Below are 16,095 nucleotides of genomic sequence, written 5' to 3'. Positions count from 1 at the left end.
CAAAATAAAGCTGGCTTGTCCAAATGTGCTTTAGCATACCTCAAGCCGCTCGGTTTGTGCTGTGGGCGGAGAAAAGGCTTTCCCTGCATCACTCTCGCATACAGCATCTTCTTGTGTAAAATGCGACAAATAATTGAACGATGCATAGTGACTCAAGATGATGTTGTAGGTCTTTGGTGCTGGTCTGTGGGTTGACTCTGACTGTTCTCACCAGTCGTCGCTTCTGTTTATCTGAGATTTTTCTTGGTCTGCCACTTCGAGCCTTAACTTGAACTGTGCCTGTGGTCTTCCATTTACTCAATATGTTCCTAACTGTGGAAACAGACAGCTGAAATCTCTGAGACAGCTTTCTGTATCCTTCCCATAAACCATGATGGTGAACAATCTTTGTTTTCAGGTCATTTGAGAGTTGTTTTAAAACCTCCATGTTGCTACACTTTAGAGAATATTCAAAGAGGAGGGAAACTTACGATTGCCCCCCCTTAAATACTCTCTTATAATTGGATTCACCTGTGTATGGAGGTCAGGGGTCACTGAACTTACCAAGCCAATTTGAGTTCCAATAATTAGTTCTTAAGGTTTTGGAATCAATAAAATGACAACACCCAAATTTATGTACCTGCCTAATTTTAACAATTATTGCACGCTTTCTGTAAATCATATAAACTTCATTTCACTTCTCGTCTATTACTGTGTTTCTGTCCTATATGATATATTTAACAATTTTTTAAGCGTAACAACTAACGATTTATACAGGAAAATCATAAAGATTAACAAGGCTGCACAAACATACACATCCCACTGTGTGTGTGTGTGTGTGTGTGTGTGTGTGTGTGTGTGTGTGTGTGTGTATATGTATATATGTATATATATATATATATATATATATATATATATATATATATATATACATATACACACAGTGGTGTGAAAAACTATTTGCCTCCTTCCTGATTTCTTATTCTTTTGCATGTTTGTCACACTTAAATGTTTCTGCTTATCAAAAACCATTAACTATTAGTCAAAGATAACATAATTGAACACAAAATGCAGTTTTTAAATGAAGGTTTACGTTATTAAGGGAGAAAAAAAACTCCAAATCTACATGGCCCTGTGTGAAAAAGTGATTGCCCCCCTTGTTAAAAAATAACTTAACTGTGGTTTATCACACCTGAGTTTAATTTCTGTAGTCACCCCCAGGCCTGATTACTGCCACACCTGTTTCAATCAAGAAATCACTTAAATAGGAGCTACCTGACACAGAGAAGTAGACCAAAAGCATCTCAAAAGCTAGACATCATGCCAAGATCCAAAGAAATTCAGGAACAAATGAGAACAAAAGTAATTGAGATCTATCAGTCTGGTAAAGGTTATAAAGCCATTTCTAAAGCGTTGGGACTCCAGCGAACCACAGTAAGAGCCATTATCCACAAATGGCAAAAACATGGAACAGTGGTGAACCTTCCCAGGAGTGGCCGGCCGACCAAAATTACCCCAAGAGCGCAGAGACAACTCATCCGAGAGGCCACAAATTAATTGAGCTTGCCTCAATTAAGGTCAGTGTTCACGACTCCACCATAAGAAAGAGACTGGGCAAAAACGGCCTGCATGGCAGATTTACAAGGCGCAAACCACTTTTGAGCAAAAAGAACATTAAGGCTCGTCTCAATTTTGCTAAAAAACATCTCAATAATTGCCAGGACTTTTGGGAAAATACCTTATGGACCGACGAGACAAAAGTTGAACTTTTTGGAAGGTGCGTGTCCCGTTACATCTGGCGTAAAAGTAACACAGCATTTCAGAAGGCTTCTTGCTGTGATAGATGGAACCATGAATTCTACTGTCTACCAAAAAATCCTGAAGGAGAATGTCCAGCCATCTGTTCGTCAACTCAAGCTGAAGCGATCTTGGGTGCTGCAGCAGGACAATGACCCAAAACACACCAGCAAATCCACCTCTGAATGGCTGAAGACAAACAAAATGAAGACTTTGGAGTGGCCTAGTCAAAGTCCTGACCTGAATCCTATCGAGATGTTGTGGCATGACCTTAAAAAGGCGGTTCATGCTAGAAAACCCTCAAATAAAGCTGAATTACAACAATTCTGCAAAGATGAGTGGGCCAAAATTCCTCCAGAGCTCTGTAAAAGACTCGTTGCAAGTTATTGCAAAGGCTTGATTGCAGTTATTGCTGCTAATGGTGGCCCAACCAGTTATTAGGTTTAGGGGGCAATTACTTTTTTACACAGGGCCATGTAGGTTTGGATTTTTTTTATCCCTAAATAATAAAAACCATCATTTAAAAACTGCATTTTGTGTTTACTTGTGTTATCTTTGACTAATAGTTAAATGTGTTTGATGATCAGAAACATTTTGTGTGACAAACATGCAAAAGAATAAGAAATCAGGAAGGGGGCAAATAGTTTTTCACACCACTATATATATATATATATATATATATATATGCACGTACACACAAAATGTGGGCATTAAAGTTGGAAGGAAAAGCTGTTAAGGGCATGCATTACTTTTTCCAGGCCATGCTGTTCTGAAAAATGAAGCACTTGTATAAAGTTTGTTGGGCAAAAGCCTATCTTTAAGATAGGACTATACATTATTAGAGACTCTCAAGGACATCAGCAAACCTCAGGCCAAGACATCCAGGCATTTTCTTTTAGCATGAAATGAAGCTCATGCTTTCTCCTTGCATTCGAAAACGAGAGTGGCTGCCTTTGTGCTGAAGTGGTATGTTTGAGAGCACAGATGTAGACAAGAGAAATTAAGAAATCCACAAAACCTCATGCACTCAAATCTTTTTTTTTTTTTTAAGAATTATGAGTTGTACATGCACAGTAATCGGTCAGTTTCATTGTGGAATGAAATTCTTTCTCTGCATTCTTTGCATAACCATTAAAATTACATCACTGTACAGAAATACAGTACCTGACCAAAGAAAGGTCACAATTTCAGAAGGGTCTGATTATTGGACTGCAGCAAGCAAAGAAAGAAACTAAGAAGATTTGAAATTGCTGGAACTTGGTTAAGAATCCTCCAACACATTATCAAATCCTGAAGTCATAGTGCTGAACCGTCAACGTTGTGGAAAAAAATTTAACGCTTGGTGAAGGTATATGGTAAAAGAAAATATAAATAAAAAAAAATTTATATAAAAAAAAAAAACTATAGCCATGTTTAATATGTTTCCATACACACACGATTTCCATACACGCACCAGTTGTTGGTTGTGACGAGAACTCGCAGGATTGGGAATAAGAAGATGACTGACTATTAGTGTGCGTCAGGATAAGAAGGGAAGTGCATGAAGACTGTACAAGCCTCTGGAGGCAGTTTTATGATCTGGGGTCACATCAATTAGTTAGTAACGTTATGGGGCAATAAAAATGTAGTCAACTGATGACCTGATTGCACTGCATGACAAGGGTATGACATCAATGGAGGTTTTCTTTGCTGATGGCACCGCCATATTCCATTGTGTGCTGTTAAAGGGAGCTAAATGTGATTGAATGAAATCTTAGTGCCATTTATTTTTTAATTTTTTGGCCAGGTGTACTCCAGGTATGATGTACTTTAGATTCAAGTAGTGCGCTAATAAGGAAAGTGACAATGAACATGTACGGTATAGGGATGTATACATGTATGTAGAAAAATGTTTGTCATTTTGACATACACAGAATTCATTCAGCTTTTTTTAAAACATTCAACATCAATCAAGCCCTTTAATGTTAACTGATGTCATAATCACCCCACTCTGTTATTTTAGGATGCTTAAGCAAATTTAATCTTTAAAGCTCCCCAGAAGCGCACAGTAAATATGTTCACAGATACAGTTCCAGAGAGAGGGGCTGCTATAGGAACTAAGCTGTGGCTCTGCAACAGACTTGTCTTCGCTGGTCTGATCAGGCAGTAAAATGTTCCTGCACTAATGAGAGTAGCACATATGGCTATGTCCAAGTGCTCTGAGTCACTTCATCCATTCATTCAGCACACACGCTCGCCAGGGAACATTTATGACAAATGCGCTTACTGCGTTTTAAAACTTGCCTTCAAGGCTCTTGCACTCGACTCACTCAGCTTCTTATTGCAAGAGTCTACACAAACCGAGCCAGGCTCCTGAGTAGCGGGGGTTGGTCAGGGTGCGGTGGAACAAATCAATGTGGAGCATATACACTGATGTGGTAACAGTAGCAGATCAATATCAAATACAATTCTGTACCAATGAGTTTGACCTGTCCTCTCTGATAGTCAGCAGTTTTTTTTTTTTTTTTTAAATAACTGCCCAAGTCCATTTTGTAATCAATCAGCAGGTTCGATGCCAGAAGAGCTCATTAGGACATTGGCATTTGATGTTCCTTTGGAAAAATTACATTTGTATTTCTTTACGGTGTATACTTCTAGTGGTTAACTTTGCTTAGACGCTTCATCTAATCCAAATGACGTTCTCAGTGGACTGATTTGATTCTTGCTTTGGCTGCTTTACCTTCTGTTGTTGGACAAACTTCATCGGGCAAAGTGTCCAGGATTTTTTTTTAAACTCTGGAAGCATTGTAATGTTGCCTTTAATTTATTTATTTTTTAAATCACGAGTAAGCCAGCATTCAAATATTTGATCGAAATACTATTTACAATATTTACTGTACACCTGTACAGTATGTGACTGACATTTATGTAATTATACATCTGACCAGTTGAGGGTTGAGAGCCTTGCTTATGTGCACAATAGTGGTAAATTGGTTTTGCTGGTGTTTTAACCTGTTACCTTCTGTAGTCTAGCATTTTAACCACTGATCTCCCCCTCTACAAAAGGGTGCAACACCCTTTGTAGATATCCGATGTTTCTCGAGGGTCCCGGAGTCAATCTAGAGCATTTCTAGAAGATTTGAGGTCCACCATGACCGTTGATATTGTGTAAATAGAAAATTTATCATTCTTTGCAAGTTTTTTTTTTTTTATCTCCATAAAACCTAAGAACAAACAATTCTAGGATTTTTATTTATTTATTATTATATTTTTTTTATAGCCGAATAATATGAATTGGGAAATCCCACACAGACTACGAGCTATTAAAAGGCTTTTTTTTAATTCTAAATTTAAAACCAGGAACAGTGTTCTTTTTTTGGCTAATATGTTATGTTGACCCCAAAAACATATTTTTCTAAACATTCTTTGGTCCTTTACCTTTACCTGGCTAAGTGAAATTAAATCTAACCTTTTCCCTTATTTCTTTACCCAATTTCTTGAGGACAAAAGAGTAATATGCAGGCTTCAATCAGCCTCAGCTTCACTCAACGTATTTCATTATTGCTTATATTTTGGAAGTTTAGTGACTTGTAAAAAACCTCTCCTGCTTGTCAGTGTTGGAAAGGGCATGTTGGTTGTATAAACCTTTACTATCTTTTATCCTGCAATCTTTTGGATTTATAGTTCTTGTCAAATCTCTGACGGCAAACCTCTAATTCCATAGACCCGTTTGTGGACTTAACATGAAGCCCACGGAACAATCGATACGCGATCAATCTCAATTCCACATCGGTGAAGTCTTCGCACTGTTACCCTCTAGGAAGCTTTTAAATGCGATTCAAAAAATGAATAACTGAATTGACCCGACCCCTACCCTGGCCTGAACCGCACTGTTTTTGTTTATCTCACTGTTTTGTTAAGTTTTGTTGTACGTGATGAGGATTAACTTGCCGCTATAACCATTCACAGTGCTCTGTGCATGACACAAAATACGAAAGCAGTCTTTATTTCAGGTTTAGCATATTTTATTAATGCTGGGGCATTAAGAGATTTTGAGGGTCATGAGTGTATGAGACGATTTATGTGACGACCCAACTTTGTCTGAGGGATTATTGTAGAGATTTGAAATGCTAAAGGCAATGGGCCTGATGAGTAATAGCAGGTGATGTAGAGAGATGGATAAATTGCAGATGGTGCTTTTTGGCTGTCAACAAAGGCAGGCTGTTGCTGAGAGAGTGTCTATTAGCCCAAATGAGTGCATGCCACACTGCTTTCCCAGGGCTTCCTCTGTCCCTCTCTCCTTCTCTCCCTGCCTCTCTCTCTCTCTCTCTTTTTCTCTCTTCTTGTCTATTTCATTATTTTATTCTCATGTTTCCTGATTCCAGCTTTCATTTCTTTTTATGAAGGAGCCTATTGATAAATGGTGTTTTTAATCTCTTAATACTACAGGGAGGAAGTTTGGCCTCAATCTGGCTCTCGGTTGGATCAAATATAATAAATGTTCAAGTATTGACCTCCTCATCGTTGGCAATATTAATGCTCATCAGCCATACTCCTATCCATTCCCTGCTTTTGTCTTGTATTGTTTAGTTTTTTTTTTCTCTTTCCCTCTCTTTCTGGACCATCATTGGTGAAATTGGCAAGCTATTCATTACAGAAACTTGATTCTAGCTCACCCTGTGTTTTTGGTCAATTATGGCAAACGTGATTGATTAACCCTTCTCAGACTCTCTGACTCAGACTCTCTCACTCCCGGATTATAGGCAGCGGCATGTCTCCCTGTGTACTGTAGTGACCTGATCATCCTGTCAGGAGGAGCTCTGAAGCTTGGTGTGTGCATGGTTTTTAATAATTCTATTATGAACATGTTCTCTCAGTGGGATTGGCCAAAGTGGTGCTACAGTGGTGGTTAATAGAAAAGATAATGAACGATTAATTACTGTGGAGCAGACGGAGCTCAATTGAGTTGAAGATGCTGAAACTGCTTTGTGTGAGGAAGAAATGGTTCAGTAGTGATTAGTGCTCATGTTTGATAACTTGCGGGTGAAAGACGCTTACTTCGTGATTGTGGTGCTATTTAACTTTATGGTATATATGTGTATGTGTGTATATATATATGGTTGGTCTAAGGCCATTTTCACACTTTACCCCAGTACATTGATCCTAAAGTGCGGTACACTTGCGTAATGCGAACAGTCCACATCGTGCACAGCTTATCAGCCTAACATGCTCGAAGCCACTTGAAAACTTCTCAAGTCTCGAGGGCAGTACAGCTTATTCAAGCACAGCTCGAATCAAATATGAAAGCCAACTGTATCTGAACACGGAAGTGGACGACTGTTTGGAATCCAATATCATTGGCAATAATCTGGTAAAGTGAATGTTGTAGAAATCAACTAAAATATACATTATTTATAAGCTACAAGCGACTCATAGAAAACAGTCTGTTAAGTGTGAGATAAGTGGATTCACGCAATTATTTAAAACATTAGGATTTCTGAAGTACTGTGGTGGTAGTGATGAACAAAACGGCTCATAGGTTGTTATAAAGGAACACTTTGCTGTGATTAAAATGGCATTCATATTACATACGTGTTTGCAAATGTAATATAGGACAATCGAGGATTGAGGCAGATAACCTTGTGTCTTCCTGTTTAATTGCTTTGCCATATTGCTTTAATGTAGCCGAGGGAGCGATTTTATTTTTTTTCCCCCGCACTCACTTGAGAGGAAGTTGTCCTGCATGTTAAGTGTGGCAAGTTTTGGAGTTCGGAGCGTGATTGTGATCAGCTTAAAATGTGTGTTTGTATGATTGATACCACTGAATGCTAATGCCTCAGCTATTGATACCTTCAGGCAGGCCTGACAAATTGCAGCAGCTTTCTGTGAGCTGGCACTGATTTTTGCCCGCAATGCTCCATACTTCACAGCAAGGATTAGGCCATTTAACATATTAGTCTCCAAGCAAATTGCTGTTACACTCAGCTGCTTTGTGCACACCATTGAGCTGTAATGTATTATTGTACCATTTCTGTATGGTAAATGCTGAAAAAAGCACATTCCCTGCCCAGCTAAATGCTCCCCAACAGCCAGTATTTAATTTCTTATTAAGCAGCCAGTAAAAGCTTTTGTTAGTGACGTCTCTTTTGTCTGCAGAACTCCGTGTAGTCTGAATGGACATGATTGCTTTTTTTTTTTTTTGTGCAGTTATGAAGCGATCTGTGGGCTTCATTCGTTTTCTCTTCCATCCGTGTGCATTTGTAGTGTTATTCATGTGTGTTTGGGTATGTATCTATACCTATCTGTGTTTGTTTATTGTGGAGGGATGGATATGAACGCAGAGGACTAACTGCAGCTCAGATGGCTTCGCACGCTAATCTGTGAGACAATTAGTGCTTACTGTGGCACACCCCTCTTCATCACAAATCCAATAGCAATCAGCCTCGTCCTTGGCACTCAAATCGGCCCGTGTTAAGTTATCGATCGGCTGCGAGTAACAATGATGCTGTACTTTGCTGTTCTACACTATCGATTAACCACAGATGATTGAAGCATCACCCACCAAGTCATTCATAAAGAAAGGCTCAGCGCTTTCAAAACATTGAGACTTAAAACTTATTATATTTTCCAATTTGACTTCTCATTTATTGTTTGTATGCATGCCGTGTCTGCATGAGAGTTTCTTCTATTTATTATTCTGAAGTTTGCACTTCAGGATTGGGAAAACTGTGAGGTAAATTGTCACACTCTGCATGTTTCTTTGAGAGAGAGAGAGTATATTTTGGAAAGCTTCTTGCTGAAGGACAAATTCTCCTACTTATAGTCTAATTGCTTACTCTTTCTTTAGATACCGTCTGATTAGTAATGCCTCCTTGGCTAAAAAGAGCTGTACCACATTAAAGGAAACCTCTACAACTTTATAAATTAATTGCTATTGATCACTTGCACAGTGAGCAATTAAAAGAGGACCTCGATACACAGAAACTGATTAAGGGCATGTATCAGAAAAGAGTATGTTAAAAATCTGATGAGTATGTATGTATGTACAAATAGCATAATGAGATTAAGACTATTGCCATTATTCACTTATCTTCTATACCGCTTTATCCTGTATTCAGGGTCGCGGGGGTCTTGAAGCCTATCCTCACTTATACACTCATTCACACAATACGGGCTATCTGGGAAAAATAGTTAGCCTAATCTGCAGGTCTTTGGACTGTGGCAGCAAACCGGAGTACCCGGAGGTAACCTACTAAGCACTGGGAGAACATGTAAACTCCATGCACACAGAGACAGGAATCGAGCCTGGCTAGGAATCATTTCATTTATCTTCAACAGAAAGACATCCAAAAAAAGAAATAACAGCAAAACATCCTTACAGAATCTACTCTTTCTAAGAAAAAGGGCCCAAAATGTTAGATTTATCCAAATTCTTGAGAACAAAACCCTACACAATCAAAGTTTGGTTGCTGTAGTGGTTTCAGCTTAAAAGTTATACACCTTGAGGGCTTTAGACAATACCATCCTCAGAAGAACCTCAACTTCTACAAAAATGTCTATTTTGTAAATAGAACAAAAACTTTTTTTTGTAATACCCGTTTATTGACTTGTCTAACAACTTTCCTATAGACTTTCATATTAAGCACTAAGTAAAAAAAGTAAAAGTAAATTTTACTCCCACCATTTAGGATGAGTGTGTTTAGCCAGACAGTCACAGGCCTTATTCCTTGTTCAAGCATAAATCAGGCGATGAACCAGATTTGTTAACTGTTTAAGTGCCAGTAACAGTACCTCAAGATAAAAAATATAATATAATGTAGAAAATAGTTAGGTTTATATTAAAATATAAATTGCAGAGCTACGTCCTGCCCAACAGTATTTAATTTTATATAAGGTTTTGTGTTGGTGTGACAATGTCACAGAGAGAAAGTAAACAGGATACATCAATTAAACCTTAGCACTGAAATCACATGGCCATAGGGGTTGTGTGTGATTATGATCGCTTCCCATGTGTATTATAGAAAGAGATTTATCGTGTCTCTGCAGACATTTGACCCAGCAGTGCTTCTAAATGTTGTTAATAATAATAACCACCACCATCATCATTTATTTTATATAAATGTTCTAATTATAACAAATACATTATTCAACCACACACCACTGTCCAGGCTAGAGTAAGACTAGTTTTGTTTCCTTTTTCTTTCTTTCTTTGTTTTCTTTTTCTTTCTCTCACTGTCTTACTGCCTTTCCTCTTTTCAATCTTCTCCTTTGACATCCATCCAACTCATTGCGCTGTCTGCTCATTGCCTCTAACCATGAGATGCTGTTTGAGTGTGTGTGTGTGTGTGTGTGTGTGTGTGTGTGTCAGTGTGGAGGCCTGGGAAAATCCTTAATATTGTAAAATGTGTGCATTTTCTACTGTATAAATCTGAACTGAAATATATTCCTGTTGTGCATGCATCCAAACCACCAGTGATGCATCCAGAAAAGAAAAGGGAGAAATTTGCATTTAAAGATTCCATTGAGATTGGGGTTCAGGAGCACTGCGGACATTTTGACAGCTGGTAAATGATTACATACTGAATGCGCACTGGCTTATCTCCCTTTCACTTCAACACATAACTGTCCAGAAAGTGGATTAAAGCCTGGCTTTTCCTTTTCCTGTATGAATAGATCACACATACAGTAGTTGGAAGGTTTTCCCCCAACAGCTGCATATGTTAATTAGCCTCCTTATCCAGTGTGATTTTTGCAGTGAGGTAGTGACGATTACAAATTCAACCACTTTTTTTTTAACTTCCAGGTGTGAAGGGTTTGTGTTTTTTATTTATTTATTAAGTTCACCTGTCAGCACAATATGTCAAGAAAGACTGGTTGAATGTTAGTAGTATTTGTATGGAATCATCACTGTAACCAATGCATGAACTAGTTAGATTTTAGAACTGATCCCAACATTATCAAGGTCACAACAAATGTATGAAAATAAATTGACCTTTAGATAGGCTTTAGAGAATAGTGCAATATAGCTAAAAGCAATTTCAGAAATTCTGACTTCTAAGAGTACATAATTAATCATAGTCTCTTTTATCTCTGCCTATCTCTCTATATCTCTCTACTTTACTCGTACTTCTAGCAATTGATGAGGGAAAGGCAACAAATGGCAAGTCGTCCCTTTGCTTCTGTTGCCATGGCACTGGAGGCGGAATGTGATCAGGTGGAGCTGCTACAAGGAGGAATAGAGGTAAGTGCATGTGTGTTTGTAATTTTGTTTGTTCGTGTGTGTGTGTCTGTGTGTGAGTGCTCGTTTTCCTGTCTAATCTGTTCTTCTTAAATGATGCAGTCAAATGTGCTTATACACACACATTAATCCCATTTCAACTCTTTGTTGTATTGATAATGCACTTTTTGCCTCCATGCACTCTGTGTCTTGTTTTTTCCAGGATACGACACAACTAACAGACACTTAGCACATGAGAGCAGGCTAACCTGCTGTACAGCACGGATGCTCAATTCACATGTCAAGCAGCTGGAAGTGCCTCTCCTCGATCCATTAGTCCATTAGAACATAGTACATGTGCATCGCCGCACAGTGTGCATTATGGGCTGGTGAAGGGCATAGCAGGAACAAAATTGGAGTGAACAACATGCTATTCAGGCCTTCAGCTAAATGCTGTTAAGCACAGCTCTATTTTAAACAAACTTCAGTTGCACTTTTATGCATCCTAGAGGCTCTTTTAGGTCGCAGAAGCTTCTAATCTGCATGAACAGACTTTTAAGGCTTATAAAATGATAACTGTTAAAACAGGAAAGTGGCCATTTTTGTATTTTAAACTGGATTTACTGGTCTTTTAAACCTGGCCACTAATGGCATTCAAGCACACTTTGTAAGAAAGCACATCATGCAGTTTTAACTTGTCAGTCTTTTTAAATTATGGAAATCAAGGAGAAAAATCCCTTTGTGAGATTATATTCCCACTGTTCTCTCCTTACAGTTTCAGAAGCTTTATTTTCACCTGTACGCTTTGCTCAAATATCATCTGCCTGAGATGAACTAAATCTGCTCCAGAGATGGCCACTGAACAAACACTGTTTATATCTGGAGTGTAAAGAGCTGGAAGGCCAGAGTTAGTCAATACTGAGCTTAGGCAGAGAAACCACTCCCAATGAAGAGCACAGAATTTACAGGACTGCAACCGAGTGTATAGTATTATACAGTACAAAGGTCTTGGGCCACCCTAAATTCTTCATATGAAATTAAATGATTTAAAGGGGTGGGTCAAAAATTATTTACACTCTGGCTGTAAAAAAAAAAAAAAAAAAAAAAGTTTTTAAGACAGACTCATTGTTTTTTGACATAATCTCCTTGGCTTTTCAATATACTTTGTTCATCTGTCAACAAGCTTTCGTATTCCCTGATTAAAAAATGTTTTAGGCTGAGCTGTAAGCCATGAATACTCCACTGATGGAGCAAGATCAGGACTATAGGTAGAATGCTTTAACACCTCAAAACAAAGTTGTTGCAGAGTATTGATAGTGTAGCCAGAAGTATGCAGACGTCTGCAGAGATCAGAATCCTTTTTGATGACTAACAATAGTGCCACCTTCCTTAAACTTCTTTGTCCATACATACATACATGCTGTAGGTTCTTGCTACTTCGCACTACGTCTTTGATAAATAATGGCACCAGGTACACCATAAGACCACAAAAAACAAAACAAAAACAAAAAACAGATCACTGGACGTTGCTTATCACATGTGGGGCATCTATTTTTGTGTGGCACCTTTTTTTTTTTTTTTTATGACTGGGGAGACAGTAGCCTTGAATGGAAAGTGCTGATAAGACAGAAGTTTAATATAACCGGAGTGCGGGTGCTATTTGACTCGCCCTCATTTATTAAATTAAAGAAATAGGAACAAATGTTTTACTGCGACAGGCTACAAAGTGTCTAAAGATACAGTTTAAAAGATGGTTGTTTGTGTAACAAGCTCAGCAGCAACCTCATTTCCCCTCTCCTCTGTTCCACCCACTTAGCATTCAGTATATTAATCACTGGAATGATCATCTGTCATCATCTGCACCTGTTTCTCACTGGTTAAGTTAGATGTTTTTTATGCTTAATTGAATTATAGGTCACTGTGTGGCTTAACAAACAAAACATATTCCTCTAAAATTGCTCAGGTACAGGGACTGGACTGACAACCAAAAAAGTCCTTTAGGAACTGGAGAACTGTTTCTCAAGACTTTATTAAACGAATACAAGAACGTCTTTTTGAGGGGTGACTAGGGTGGCTCAAGGCTTTTCACAGTACTGTACAGTATATATAACTTTAAGTTTGTTGGATAGTTTAGAATCATAGACACCTAGAGGAAGCATGGATGCTGAATGCTATCAATTTTTTTAGTTTTTATTTAAAACAATATTTCACTGTTATTTAGCTTTGATGTAATGTAAGCCTGCAATTTATCTACAAATTCTACAGCTGGTAATGAAAACACTCTCTAAATATAAGTGGATCAATTAGGGTATTGGTCAGTACGTAGGTCATGTATCTAGGAATACTGCATATTTTGTTTCTTCTAATGAAATCTGATTAATTAAAATCAGATTAATAAAATCGTCCTGTGTACACTGACTATAGGACCATACAGTACATGGTGGTAGATGGATTTAAGCCGTGTGTGTGTGTGTGTGTGTGTGTGTGTGTGTGTGTGTGTGTGTGTGTGTGTGTGTGCGCGTGCGCGCGCGCGCATGGCTAAGAGTTTTTGTGTCTAGGTTTAGCCCCGCATCCTTTTTTCTAGCCCTGCTACTTTGCTGTATCAGTCGCTGAGTGATTAACATGAACGCATTCCAAAGGCTGCGGAAAGCAGACATAGATGTAAGCCCTGGTTTTATTAAATCTAAGTAGATCTGAAGGTAAAAGATTAAGAACTTAGTACAATTCTGTTTAAAGCCTGATGAGACAGCATTCTTTGCTCTGTGGTGTTAACCTGCTTATCAACGAGAGGATACTCCACTGTCCTGTCAGCATGCTCGGGTCCCTGAGCATCCCGTAGTGTCATGTAATACAATGACTATGCCAAAGACACACACTGACTTGCATTCACTACTGCTTTAAAATGTTTGGATCCTGAGGAGCTGAGTTTATCTGCTGCCCTGGATAAGAAGCACAGTTTGACCTACGGTCTTCAGACACAGCATTTCACGTATACATTTCACGTATATCGTACGTCTGGATTGCAGAATCTTCATTCAATAAATGACACGCAGTACAATTACTTGTGTAACTAACCAGCAGTAAATCTCTGAGACAATGGTGCATGTAAAGTGGAGGGTCAGTTGGTAAGTGCATAAATACTAATCAGTTGGTATTTCATGGCTACAGTTAGCAAATGATGAATGATGCGAAAGTGTATACATTGTAAACACATTTCCTGTTTTGGGAGTGTAAAACATATTTAGAACATAGCTGAACATCTATGTCTCTCTACAGCCGATAAAGTATGCACTATAGTGCATTAGCGTGATCTTCAGTGTGGAGGTCAATGGATGTGCAGCATCCAGCTAAAGAGAGACAAATGACACAGATGTTGCTCTATCACCTGGCTGGCATTCAACATATGCAGCCACTAAACAGACATAGACTGTGATGGATGGAATTGATTAGATTGATGGATTGTTAGGATTAAAAAGTATTGTCAATGATGAGACAGTTTTAAATGTCCTCACAAAAAAATGTTTTCAGCAATTTTTACACTGACAGCAGTATTTTGATAAAATTTTGAAGCTGATGATTGAACAGTGTTCAGATGAATAGATGAGAGACCTGGTGAGGCTAAAGAACTAAAGTACTCCCGCATCAGTCTCTTTAGGAAGAAACTCACTGGGGGCCCTGTCAACAGTCCTTCGAACATTATCTAGAGTAATGATAAAACTGTGAAAATTACGTGGTTGATGTGTTGATGGAAGGCATTTATAAAGATTAATATAAAGGTTAACATGTGAATCGTTCAGGGTGACTGCTTTATTTAATGATAGTTTTTATCTACCGGATTAGCCTTTTTCCTTTAGGTGCTAACAGTAATGATTATATCTCTCATGAAGGTAGTAAAGCTAATGCGTGTATTTTGTAGTGAAGCCTAATCCGTAGTGAAGTGTTTAAATTTGAGGCACGTTCTTTCACTGCCTGTTAGTCATGCAAATTACCAACACTACAGGACTTTAAAAGCCTAATGAAATCCAGGGCAAGTATACAGTGGGGGAAATAAGTATTTGATCCCCTAAGTTTGCCCACTTACAAAGAAATGAAATAAATTTTATCATAGGTTTATGGTAAAGGATTGAGAGAGAATAGTGTGTGTGTGTGTGTGTGTGTGTGTGTGTGTGTGTGTGTGTGTGTGTGTGTGTGTATACAATATATGCACACACAGTCCCAGTTAAAACACACCACCTTATTCACTGTTTTGTTTTCTTTTATTTTTGTATATAAATACTGAAGACATTATTTGTGACAAAACAGATATGTGACAGAATAAAAAAGGAATTATATAATAAACAAATACATGTTAAATAACTAAGAATATGTTTTGATTCTTCAAAGTAGCCCTTTGGTTTGATGACATCATTGTACATTCTTGGCGTTCTCTTAATCATCCTCATCCTCATGTAATGGTTTTTCAACAATCTTGAAAGAGTTCCCAGGTGTTGAGTACTTGTTGTTAAGCTGCTTTTTCTTCACTCTCCAGTCCAACTCATCCCATATGGATTTAGATCAAGTAATTGTGGAGGCCAGTTCATCTGATGCAGTATTCCAGCTCTCTCTTTCTTGGACAAATAGCTCTTACATAACCTAGAGGTGTGTTTCGGGTTACTGTCCTATTGGAAAATAAATGATGGTCCTACTATGTGCAAACCAGATATGATTGTATGTTGCTGTAAAACCATGCTGGTTAATTGTGCCCAACTGCAAAGCAGCCCCACACTATTAATCCTCTTTTTCCATGCTTCATTGTGGGAACCACACATTTAGAAATCTTATCTACATTCAGCTAAGACACGTAACTAGAACCAAAAATCTCACATTTGGACTCATCAGACCAAAGGACAGTAATCCACCAATCTCATGTAATGTTTTTTTGCCACGAGGTTGTTTCTGAGGCTGGTCATATATGGTGCACGGCACTGTATGTGTTTTAATACTTAATTTTTCTTATCCCATTAATGATTCTGCCAGCAAGCATCATCTCCAGGCGTCTCTAAGCTGTAGCCACCCAAATAGGTACACATTTTAGTAATGGTCGGGAAAATGAATCAGCCATGTAAAGGGGAAAGTAGGATGTA

General features: G+C 38.2%; 1 protein-coding gene across 2 annotated transcripts in view; it reads left to right on the top strand.

The window, feature by feature from the left end:
* atrnl1b (attractin-like 1b) overlaps positions 1-16,095 on the top strand; it is a 123,116-nt gene that overhangs the window by 85,882 nt on the left and 21,139 nt on the right. Inside the window, exons 27-28 of one of the 2 annotated variants that reach the window (XM_053511334.1) lie at positions 10,889-10,996; positions 11,196-12,018. In XM_053511334.1, the coding sequence (XP_053367309.1) occupies positions 10,889-10,996; positions 11,196-11,222 (135 nt within the window). In that variant the 3' untranslated portion in view covers positions 11,223-12,018. Of the gene's footprint in view, positions 1-10,888; positions 10,997-11,195; positions 12,019-16,095 lie in introns of those variants that run through there. The other variant, XM_053511333.1, reaches the window with a different exon arrangement.

The sequence above is a fragment of the Clarias gariepinus genome, chromosome 14 (genome assembly GCF_024256425.1).
Source record: "Clarias gariepinus isolate MV-2021 ecotype Netherlands chromosome 14, CGAR_prim_01v2, whole genome shotgun sequence".
Lineage (NCBI taxonomy): Eukaryota > Metazoa > Chordata > Actinopteri > Siluriformes > Clariidae > Clarias > Clarias gariepinus.
The sequence above is the reverse complement of the archived record's forward strand: the minus strand, read 5'-3'. Positions and strand labels throughout refer to the sequence as shown.